Source organism: Poecilia latipinna, unplaced genomic scaffold (assembly GCF_001443285.1).
Source record: "Poecilia latipinna isolate Pla-1442-1.1 unplaced genomic scaffold, P_latipinna-1.0 Scaffold4063, whole genome shotgun sequence".
NCBI classification, from domain to species: domain Eukaryota; kingdom Metazoa; phylum Chordata; class Actinopteri; order Cyprinodontiformes; family Poeciliidae; genus Poecilia; species Poecilia latipinna.
Window position 1 is genome coordinate 14,450 of NW_015116679.1, and position 11,915 is coordinate 26,364.

At 36.8% G+C, this 11,915-nt stretch overlaps 1 protein-coding gene across 3 annotated transcripts; it reads left to right on the top strand.

Annotated features, from left to right (window-relative positions):
* The first annotated feature begins 348 nt into the window (after nt 1-348).
* cep78 (centrosomal protein 78) lies at nt 349-9,080 on the top strand. Of its 3 annotated transcripts, none has more exons than XM_015025324.1 (17): nt 349-502; nt 1,787-1,876; nt 1,993-2,261; nt 2,345-2,520; nt 2,941-3,013; nt 3,102-3,205; nt 3,347-3,521; nt 3,642-3,755; nt 4,043-4,107; nt 4,197-4,299; nt 4,859-4,973; nt 5,139-5,181; nt 5,307-5,453; nt 5,586-5,663; nt 5,821-6,002; nt 6,796-6,958; nt 8,220-9,080. In XM_015025324.1, exons 3-17 carry the CDS (start codon nt 2,000-2,002, stop codon nt 8,781-8,783), a joined length of 2,364 nt encoding a protein of 787 aa, XP_014880810.1. In that variant the 5' UTR covers nt 349-502; nt 1,787-1,876; nt 1,993-1,999; the 3' UTR covers nt 8,784-9,080. The 3 variants fall into 3 exon arrangements, with proteins under 3 accessions (XP_014880810.1, XP_014880812.1, XP_014880811.1); XM_015025326.1 differs by having other exon boundaries at nt 4,871-4,973; XM_015025325.1 differs by lacking the exon at nt 1,787-1,876.
* Nucleotides 9,081-11,915: the final 2,835 nt, after the last annotated feature.

Below are 11,915 nucleotides of genomic sequence, written 5' to 3' on the forward strand. Positions count from 1 at the left end.
ATTTTTGACTGTGTATTTGTACTTTTACTTAAGTACATTTTTTGAGTACTTTCTCCACCACTGCTTATAGTTAAACTTGAACAAGAAAAAAAAACTTGTAGCCATTAGTGTAATTATGTTGTGGGCTTTTTAAAAAATATATTTGAATGGACAAACTGTTAAAACTAGCTTTTCTTTTCCAAGAATATATAATAAGCAATTTCTCAGTTCTTTATCATATTTGATCCACGTTTTAAAAGCCATTTCATTATCCAGTTTCAGGCAAACACTTCAGCTTTTCTGAATCGTCCGAGCTTCATCTGCGTCGATAGGTGGTAGCACCTGCTGAATGGAGATTTTCATACAGAAGAAGAAGAGGAAGTGGGCGCTGACGGAGCAACAGCGCCACTTTTGAGCTCGTCATTAACCGTTATAAACACACCGTAAAGATGGTAAAGAAACCAGCCTAAACACAACCCTAGAGTTATGTCTTTTCGATAGAGTCTCCAGACATACAAATAAGGTATATTTAATTTTTTATTAGTACTTTATATGACTTACAAATGCATGAAATTCAGGAGTTTTATGGACTTGTCAACAGTAGAGACGGTTGCTAGGAGCTCAGTTTAGCTAACCGATGGCAGAATTGAAGCTTTCTTTACAGACTTTTAAAATGTTGCAAAACCCGAAAAGAATATATATTTTTTAACTTGACAAGAGGAAACATTGACGATTATCTTCAAGTTAAACTCTCTGTCCATTTATCTTTAGTTAATTTAAATGAAGTCTTTAAATTCTGAATTTGTCTTTAAAAGGTTAGCATTTTGGTGTCGGTTCATATATTAATACCGATCATGGCAGTTTTCCTTCGGCAAATAATCTGAAAGATTAATTTAAATGTTAACTGCAATACCTCAAAAACTTTGCAATTAGCACAAGTGCTTTAACTCCCTTCTCTAACTTTACAAACGCATAACCTAAACCGAATTGAATAACTTAATTTGTCCATGTTGAAAGATACAATGAGATTGAAGCTTAATGCCAACAGAAACAGGAATTACTGACACAACAATTTCAAACTCACACACATAAACGTATAGTACATGCAGATTATCAGTTAAAAAATACTGCAGCAAATATAAAAATAAACTGGAACCTAAATATATTTTCTTACAATGATTTGATACTAGAACAAAAATAGTGGAAATGATTAAAGGTATTTGCTCTTATTTTCATTCGCAGTTCTTTGTCAATGGCAATTCAACCTAAAATTTAAAATCAGCATGCAGGACTTTTTGAATTTAAGATATTTTCTAACATCAAACTAGGAAAGTAGAGCACATCATCTCATTGGCTCCACTGTATTCAGAGAATAGACTAATAGAAATACTTTTGTTCATTTATAAATCACTGAACGAATGTTGTGTTACATTTTTATTACATATAGGACTTTCAACGGCCTTGTTGCTGAAAGGTGCTACATAAATAAACTTAATAAAATATCACATTAAAATGGTAAACAATAAACAGAGGACACCATCTTTCTTGTCCTATACTGTTCCGTACAGCTCTGTATTCAGTACTTTTTACTATTAACCTATAGTCTATTGAGAGTAATTAATGTTGCATAGTAAATGTCCCACAGTGCACCTAGTTGCACATATATTTGAATAAAAACACAACCAGACCCAATGAGATCATGAAGTCACTTATGCTTTTTGGTTTTATTTCTAAATTATTTTTTACAAATGTTGCGTCTTTTTCCTGATTTTATATGTTTATTTTTTATTTTTTTCTGACTTTTTAGAAAGAGGTGTTTTTGATTTGGTTCAAGAAAATTTTTCCTGTATATTCTTACAATGACTGTTAAATGAATCATAAGTTGGTTTGAATCGAGGTAGAAAGTGTTTGCTACTCTTTAAAGTCACGGCTGTTCACACATATGCTCTTTTCCAGACTACAATAAAAAAACATCTCATGTCTTTTTAAACCTTTATTTATTTTGTTTTCTAGGTCAAAAATGGTTCAGAACAGTGCTCAGATTCGACGGCAGGGTCCTCATGACTTCCTGGCATACTATGAGTTTTTATGTGCAAAGCAGGACTCAGTTCCTGTCAATGCTGTAAAGATAAACTTAGACAAAGGAATGCTGGACTTTAACGGAGACAAGCTGAAATTAGTGGACTGGCCGCCTATCCTCGGCTCTATATCCATCAACAAGCACCTGCGTCACATTGCAATAAGCAGCACATTTCAGGGAGGTCTAGCTTTTGCAGATTCAGGTAAGAAATGTCAATGACTTTAAATCAACAAACATTGTATCTTAAATGTTTCACTTATTTAGTTCAATCGCTAATTATTTCAGATATAAGTTACGGTAAGTATGGCAGCAGGAGGAAGATCCCGCCCATTTGCTCCAAGGACATGACATTTAAACTGTGTAAGGCTCTGAGAGAGTGTCTCACTGTCTCTCCCTGCCTCAAGACTCTGCATCTTCACGGACTTCCTTTGAGAGAGAGGGACCTTATCACTTTAACAAAGGTAAGCACAGCCTGCAACAGCAATTTAATCGTCCTTTAATTCACTTGTTGATATTGGTACAATACTGGAAATTTGTTTGCATCAACAACAAGAAGACAGTTTTCCTCCTTTGGCTCTGACCAGTGGTCGGCAACTTTTGCTTCAGTTAATTAAAAGCGTCAAAACTACAAATTATTACAGTTTTTTTTAAGTTCACTAATGCACCAACCAGAAACACGTGCTTTAGTTCACTTTATGGAGTTTAGTAAAAGTTCCAACATTTACATCATATGATTTAGAAATGAAGATAAACTTCCAAATTACTGCCTTTGTCAGAGATCCTGCAGCAGATTTCTGCAAAAAAGAAAAATCTTTATCTGCTTAAAACACCTGTTTCATGTAAGAGTAGAAATATTAAGTTTTTCTTGTCTGTGGTTCCAGGGTTTGGCAGAAAGCTCTTCCGTGGAAAACGTTTCTCTGGCTAACTGTCCCATCTCTGATAACGGCTTAGAAAGTATGTCCTGTATATTCTTACCTGTAGCACAAAGACATGTTTTTCTTTCAATTTATTCTATATATGAATATGTTGTATCTCGTTTCAGTCATTTGCCAAAGTGTGAAATATTCTACAAGCATTAGATCGGTGGATTTCACTGGATGCAATCTAACCTGGATAGGAGCGGAGCACATGGCCAATATCATCAAGGTGTAAAATCTGACTTTCTAGCTGCTTTAATTGTAGTAAATTAGCATTTTAGCTAAGTTAAATGTAGCCACATATTATTGTAGATCCAGAACCCATGTGAGAAATATTTGTACTGAAAAAAGGACGTTGTATTTGTTTTAGCACCAGGCGATGCAGAGACACAGCGCTGCGTGGGCAGAGTCCCTGAGGTATCGACTGCCTCAGTTCGATGTAATGAGCGGCCTCCGTCGCATCACTTTAAACGGAAACTCTTTGATCGGGGATCGCGGTGCTGCTGCTCTAGCACATGAGCTGACTGAGGACCTGTGGGTTAAAGGTTAGTTGGGATATGTTGGTTACAGAAGAAGAAGAAGAAAAATGCATTACTTGAAGTTTGTTTTTAGTTCCTGTTTATTGGATTTTGCTGAAAGGTTTTTGGTTTTTGTCCCTTGAACAGCGGTGGATCTACAGAAGTGTGGTCTGTCCAATGAAGGAGCTCGTCGTTTGTTAGAAGCTCTGAAAACGAATTCCTCTCTGTGTGTGTTGGATATCCGCAATAACCCTTTAGTTGGTAAGACTGTCCATAATTACAAGTCCTGCAAAAATCTTCATATCCATCGTCCACTTAAATGTACAACCTTCATTGTAATTTATTTAGATTTTATTTAAAATAATGTATTAAGAAATATGTCGTGGAATGAAGATACCTTTGTATTTAGCCGACAGGGTTTGAGTAGAAATCAACGTCCTAAACTTTTAAAGACTTCACGACGCATTGTTTTGCCCTTCACATGTAGATGCAGAAATGTTCTGATTTAAAAACAACTGAGCATGCTCCCAACTTCTTTTCTTTTACAGACAAAGTTTTAATTAAAACTGTGATCGAGAAAGTACTAATGATCGCTAAGGGACAATCATCCGAGGTAACACTTTGTGGTATTAGCATCACAGTGTTTTAAAGTACGAATTATTATTTTAAGTTGATAATGTATTTTCTCCTGTTGTACTGCAGTACTGCTGGATAAAACCAACTAGCACAGAGTCACAAAAAGCGTCTGGGCCAAAAAGAGGAGTCATACCCGTTACAGTAAGACGAAGATCAACATACAGGAAAGGTATATGTTTACGCACGTTTAGAAAAATCTGGTTGTGTTCACCGAGGAACAATGCATGCTTGTGGGAACAGGCAAACACCAGCATGATATCTTGTACTTTAAGTGGTTGAAGTTATCAACTCATAAAGGTCTGTTTTTAGGTTTTTATCGATCTGTCATGTTAAATAAAAGAAATAGTTCTGTTTTGTCAGCGCTGTTACCCACAAAGACTGTTTCATTATTCTTAAAAGCTTCCTGAGCTGAGTTCAGTTTCTTATTGGTCAGTTTTGTTTCCCCTGTTGGAAGGTGTAAAATTACACTTGAAGATGATTTTCTGCTTCATGACCTTTCCTATATGTAATTACCAGCTTCTTGGTTCATTCCTGTGATTAAGTTAATTGGTAAAATTATCCACTGATAAAAACCCATTTGGTTCCTGATGACAAATATAGATGACCTCTTTGGTATTTTCACATTTACCATCCACAAAATAGTTTTATGAGGGATTTGTGCTTTTTTGTGCATTTGGTTACATAAATAAATTAAGGCATTAAACCCTTCTTTTGTTCTTTTGCTCCTGCTTCTCTTAAAGGAACCTCTGGAGGTCAGAGTTCAGCTGTTGCTCAGCCCAAGAAGCTCTCTTCTCGCTCCAGTATGATTCCATGGCGTGCTGCTGCACGAGCTGGACGCCAAAGGTGCGGCGATGTGAGGAAATCTGTTTTTTTTTTTGTTTTTTGTTTTTTGTTTGCACGGTTTTTGGTTTTAGATCTAGTGGAAATTTTGAACAGCAGAATAAATCCTACAATAAGTTTTAAAGATTAAATGGATACTTTAATTTGCCTTTGATGCTTTTCTTTCAGAGGTCTTCCTCCTGGCGTTACCGTCTTAAACCAGAGCTTTGAGGTGAGGTTCCCTTTGATTATGCACATTTAAAAAAATTGGTCAAACTCCTTTCAGTAATCCAGTGTTAAGGATTACATCTGGTCTGTTGATCCACTGTAAAACATGCTTTATGTTTGCTCCTATAGGGTGCGGCGGCGGTCGAAGTCACTGTGGAGTCTGACTCAGAGGGCGAGGACAGTGAAAGTGAAGAAGTGGTGGTGGAAGTGGGGCAGACGTCGTCTTCTCTTGGAGCCACGGACAGAATAACTGGACAACAGTACGATCGCATTCAGGTCAGCAATCATAGCTGTTTAGAGAAGTAAAAGAATCTGGGGCTTTGTTGTTTTATTCCACGTGATTTTGGAACCTATTTGTCTTACTGAGAGTCTCTGCAGGTTGACTGTGTTTGTATGTTTGCCCTGCAGATGGAGCTAAAGGAGTGCCGTCTGAGTTTGGCAGCGGAGCGCAGGGCTCGACTAAGAGCAGAGTCCAGGCTCAAGGAGGTAGTTGGATCTTTAAATCAAGACTTCAGTTTCTTCTGTTTTGACTTTATTTTCAATAATGTTTTGGTTTAAAAATGCTTCACAATCTTTGAAATGCAGAATTTTCTTGCATTACCAGTTTTTCTCTAAGATTCAGACATCTTTCATTTCTTCCCAGTGCGAGTTGGAGAAGGGCTACCTTCGTGATGCCAACCGTTCGCTGTCTGAAGCTCTAGGAGCTCCTGGCTCTGGATCAGCACTTCGGACTTTCAGCTCTCTTGAAGACGAGTCAGTCCTGGAGAGCATCGAGAACTCATTCAACAAGTTCCACGCCTTCCTGGATCTCCTCAAGGATGCAGGGTGGGCTTTTCTTTGAACCACACCAGATTATGTGGGAGTTTTAAAAAAAAATTCAAAAAGTCTTTATGTGTAGGACACCTTTCACGCACAGCAAAACAAACAATGTTAACACACAAACAGAAGAAGGTTAGCATGAAAATACAGATGTGTGCCGTTACCAGAGGTGATGATTGTTTGAAGGAGTTGTGATGGTAAAGAAGCTCTAGAGATAACAGATTCTAAAATCCTGACGGACTGATAAAAAATCACCAGAAAGAGACAATCTGCACTTTATTCAGCTTGTTTAAAAGTCAGTCCATCATGAAGAGCAAAACAAATGTACAATATATACAATTATTTAAATTAATCATTAAGATAAGCTGAAAGAGCGCTGCAACAACAGATAGGATTGACCTACAAGGCTTTATTCATCTTCAGCTTACTTTTACAAACATCATTGGTCTCTGATGCTGTCTGGTAGCAGGCTGATCCAGTTTAATGGCCATAATGTAGAACACACTGATTTATGTTTCTTACTAAGAGGAATTATCAAACTATCACTAATAAAGTAAAATCATGTGCAAATTTGTGGGATTCAGACCATTAATGGCTTTGAAAATCTAAAACACTTTAAAGTCAGTTCTAACACACAGCTGTCCAGTAGAGTGGTCTTTCAGATTATTATTAGCTTTGTTTTACATGGAACAGAAAGCAAAGTATTAAAGTATTGCAGTATTTTTATTTTTTTTACTTCCTGGTTTTAAAACATCTGTTGAAATCTTCAGCATCTGCGGATCTCTTTCCTTATGTTCAGCCTTGGTCAGCTGGCATCAATGGCCGGGATCAACACCTCCGATTTCCAGCCTCTTGGAAAACCTCAGCTGTCCTCTACAGTGGGACCACAGCAGGAAGCTGCCGCCTCAACGACCGCAGGCCAGTTCAGGGACGTTCAAGCACAGTCTCATAACGCTTCTTTGGTGAGGATCTGGGAACAGCATGTTTTCATCTGCAGTAATAGCTACTGGGTGGTGCTTGTCTTAAAACTGTTGCATGTTATTTTAAAATGAGTCACATTCCTTTTCTATTAGAAACGGGTGAAAAACACTGCAAGAACCTTCGTGCTGTTTAATTACCATGCTGTAATTATGTTTGCAACATGTTAAAATTGTACATAATGTTCTGTTAAAATGCTTTTTAAGTATGCATCCTGGAATGTTTTTATTTATGGACTTAAATTCCCCAAACCATTTAGGTTCACCATTCCTGCCAACTGTGTGTGTTTTCACGCCGTGCGATCCAAAACTGGGCTGATTCTGAGAGTGTACCTCCTACTACAGGAGTGTTGCTGCCCCAGAGTCCAGTTTGAAATTAAAAACCAGAAAAATCAGACAATAAAATGTCAATATCACATCATTTTGCATCAGTTAAAAGCTGATGTGATTTTAACAAATGTGATTTTTTACGCTTCAATACATGGCCAAATTACTTTGATCATATTGACAGATTCATATTCAACTTTACACATTAAAATGTAATGCTAGTTATCAAATGATGCTGTCACTCTTTACTGCCTGTTTGCAAACAGGTATGTAAGGAAGCTCAGCCAACAGCATAGCTGGTTAGTTCTGCAGCAGGGTGAATGCCCGTCTGTGAGAAGACAGAGCAGACAAACAAAAAACACAGAAGTTTCCATGTCAAAGAAAAAGCATGAGGTTCATAAACACACAGAGAGAACATAAAGTTATTGGAAGCAGAAACTCTGCAGAGTGCTTCATCCAGGAGATGGAAACACTTTCATAAAGTAGAAAAAAATAAAAAAGTTAATGGCAGCAAAATCCGCTGATAAACCATAATTGGATTGGATGTGGACTATTAACATTAGGGGCTTTACATATAAAAAGGAGAATTGTATGATAAGGAATTGATGCTTAGTTTATAACTTCACCTATAAATTATTATCTATTGACAAATTACACATAAGTTGACTAAATCATTATATAAATAGAATCTAATTAGAATGTATGCAATTGAATTTAAACCTGTTTATATTTTTGGATGCGTTTAATCTTATTTCTGTTTATAAATTGGATCTGTTGTGAAGTTCCTTAGGATGAATCTTGTTGTGAACTGTTCCCAGTTAAAACAATTTGCACGGATCTGAATTCTTACATGCTGCGGTTTTGTTACCATGGTGATATTGTCATTAAGTTTAAACTGTCATTGCTTGTTTTATTTCAGGCAGGTAGAGTGACACCTTTTCCTCCTGGTGCAGCAGCCTTCTTTCCCACTTGTCAGCCTCCTTCCTTGCATAAAGACAGATTAGTGGATGTGACCTTTAATCACACTGGATTAGACGCAGCAGCCCCGGCGCTGCCTGGAGAGGAGGAGCCGCATCAATATTTTCGGCCTGCTACGCAGCCCGACTCCGGCTCTGAGCACAGCCAGAAGTCCTTTGAGCATTTTCCGTTTGGTAAAACCTTCCAGTCTCGACCAAGCAGGCAGGAGATGGAGGCCAGCTCCAACAGAAGCAGCAGTTACCACGGAAACAGCATAAGCAACAACTCCATGTACAGTGGAGAGTCTCAGATCAACAGCACCCACGGAGGCTTCCCTGAGAGTGTCAGCGAGATTATGAGTGACAAGGGAGAGTCTCTGGGGTCAGTGGGGTCAGTGAGCAGTGGGAATAGGAGACTGATGTTTGGTCAGCCGGGGTCAGAGAGGTCAGAGGGGTCGGAGAGAGGAGCTTACTCTCTGAATCAAATCGGATCTCTTGGAGGTCAGTCAGTTGATAAGTTCTTGTGATGTTACATGGAAATGTAATAATCCTACTTTGTCAGACTTTTCTGTAACTTGTCTGTTTTGTACTGGTTGAAACATTAGTACGGAAACTGGTGGCCTTTTCAATTTTTTTGTAAGACAATATCAGGAGTGTTGCTTTTTTTAAGAGACTGACGTGAACCAGAGAAGCAGTGGCTCTTGCTTTTTAGTGTACGATTAGAAATATTTAGCAAAGTAAGAGTAGATCCCTGGGCTTCCGAATCAACACCACCTCAGTATCTGTGCTGTTCCAGTAATCTAATAAAATGCTTGCCTGCTTTATTTTCTCTGTTGGCCTAATTATTTTCTCTTCTTGAAATTAAATAATTTAGTTGTATGTGTTTAAAATATCTGTTTAGTCATTGTGATATGCATCTTATGTTGTAGAATTTAATAAAAAATTTTGGTTAAAATATTTGGTTTTGTGTTTTTGAAGTTATTGTAAACCTCAAAAACTTTTCCATAAGAGGTTTTCCTTTTATGTGACCAATACTGTAAGTCATTCAGAAACTAAATATTAAAATATTGATGCTGCTAGTTTTTTCCATCTAAAAAGATTAAGTTTTACATTTTGTGTCGGTATCATGAGGACACATCCACCATGGCTCTTTAAAACGCTCAAAAATGTCCAAATTTCCTTGTCAAATATCTGGCACTTCAGAGAAAAAGTTAAATGACCACAGCACAGATGTTGGGTAGAGTTGAACGCAGTGTTCCTTTGGACTGAACATGATTCATTACTCTGACCGCACAACACGAGTAGAGTCCAGAAAAAAGTAATCCCTACACAAGAAAGAAAGATCACAAACAGCTGTGCTAACCAGCTTTGTCCTCCAACTTCTGTCCTCAAAGTAGATTGTTTGGGCCTTTATGGATCTGATTAGCGCAGGATAGTGGTGCAGTTGTTGCCTTGCAGTTGTAATTCTGCAAAGTTTTGACTTTGATAGTTGAATCAAAATTCAGGGCACACTTTTCTAAATTTTCTATTTGTAAAAAGACGAGACAAGAACGTCACATCATTTCTCTGTTAGCCTCACAGTTATGTATTACTTCATGTTGGTGTAATAAATAAAATCACAACAAAATAAAGTTCTTTTTTGTAATGTGATAAAACAGGAGAATGTGTAAAAGAAATGAATAGACTTCACATTTGTCATTGTTTCAAAAAGTTTTTCTCTCTTACAAATAAAAAAAAATATTGTTTGTATCATATTTGCAAATAAACTATACAGTTTTTTTTTTTTAAATCACAGACACAATATGCAGCCAACATTGTTAAATGTATTAGCTGACCTTAAATTCTTGGTTGTTTATGCAACTTTTATGCAACTTGATCTAAAAGCAGATTGTGGTGCAGAGTTGAAACTTGTTCTGTGGCTCTTTCATTTTTAAGGTAAAAACTGGTTGTTTTTTTCGTAACTGTGAGCTAAGACCAGTTGTTCACACATGAATATAAATCAATTATGAGGAAAATGAGAAATTTAGGTTTAACCACATTTTGATCATTGACCTTCCCTGATTCGTCTTTATATTTCGAAGGTTAAAAGCTACAGCTTCCATATTTTTAAAGAAAAACAATACACTTCAGAATTTTAGATGAATTCTGCATGATTGCAAAACTGTGGTCTGTAAACTTTAAATCTTGTTCTGATCCTAGGTTATGTTTCTCGCAAATAAAGTATGTCATATTGGATTTCAGATGAAAACGTGAAAAAAACAACAAAAAAATAAATAAATATATATATATATATATATATATATACCCTATTATAAACGTTGACTGAGTGAAAATGCAACATTGAGGACACAAGTACTGGCATTATTTTGTTTATCCAGTTTTGCTTGAAGGTGAGAGTTTATTGAGTTTAATGTTATTAAAATGCAAAAGTGCACTGCCAAGACTTTTATTATGTACAATAAAAAAAAAAGAAAACATGCAGCTTTTGATCAATTTACTGTATGGATGACAGTTCCACTATCAATGTACTGAGGCCACTTTGATAAAGCAAATTATCAAAGCTCTTCCGCTTCTTATGACCTTATATAGGGTTCTACAACACTGGCTCATTGTTACTATCTGCACAACTGTCTACTTTGCACTTTTAGTCTCTGCATCGTCGGGGCTAAATCACGAGTTACAGTAGGAAAACAATAAAATAATCATGTTTTATAGTATCTACCTTAACTACCCCCACAGAGGGAGACTCTCTATGCAGCTTTAGGCAGCAATAACACGACTAAGATGGAAAGGAAATTTCCACCAAAAACAACAGTAACAACAAGGCAGATGCGTTTCAACATATAACGTCACACCAAATATTTAAACAAACCTTTGTCACTACTAAACTTTGTTTAGGGACCAGCAATGATATCTATCAAGGTCAGCATGTTGCAGTTATTCTGCAATGGGTTTTTTCCATGCATAGAAGAAGTAAATAAGCCACAGAGAACCGGATCAAAAATCAAACTCTTGGAATGTTTTCATCTGAATCTCAGAGACCTCAAATCATGAAAACAAGCATTTTCCTTGTGACTGTTCAGGTCAAATAATGAAAAGGCTGTTTTAGATCTACCAAGCCATTTAAACATTTTTGAAATCTGGATTTTTTTGTGACAGATAAACCCAGAGTAGAGCATAATTTGCACACTAGCCCTAAAGCTTGTGAAACTGACCTCACAAGCTTTCTAAGCATCTTCATGTGTGGAGTATCACTGAGCTATGAAGCTGTCTGTGTTCTCAAAGTGTGAATTGTTTGATGAAATATGCAAACCTGTCTTCATTGAAAAGAAAAAAAAAAAAGGTTCCCCACCTCAGCGGTTTGAATTTTTTATTTTTTTTTTCCAGTTTAATCTGTGATCCTGTGATTGGTTTATTTTTAAACTGCACAGGTCTTCTTGAAACAGCGTAATGCTTCTTCAGGCATATACAGAAGTCTAATAGTAGAAAATAATACTGAGATTTGGCTTCTTAAAGAGGTCTAATTAATTGTCATCGATGTGCACTGTGGTGTTTAATGCTATAGGCTATTGTTCACTGTGACCGTTAAACAGAACAGGTCTGTCCTGCATCAGAAATGCAGAGTCATTCAGTAAAACTGTTAGAACTTGACACCGTGC

Excerpts from the sequence above, each read along its gene's own strand:
- cep78 (XM_015025324.1), top strand. The coding sequence starts at position 2,000 with ATGGTTCAGAACAGTGCTCAGATTCGACGGCAGGGTCCTCATGACTTC. Across the intron at positions 3,206-3,346 it reads ACATGGCCAATATCATCAAG|CACCAGGCGATGCAGAGACA; the intron begins GTGTAAAATCTG and ends TATTTGTTTTAG. Across the intron at positions 3,756-4,042 it reads CCGCAATAACCCTTTAGTTG|ACAAAGTTTTAATTAAAACT; the intron begins GTAAGACTGTCC and ends TTTCTTTTACAG.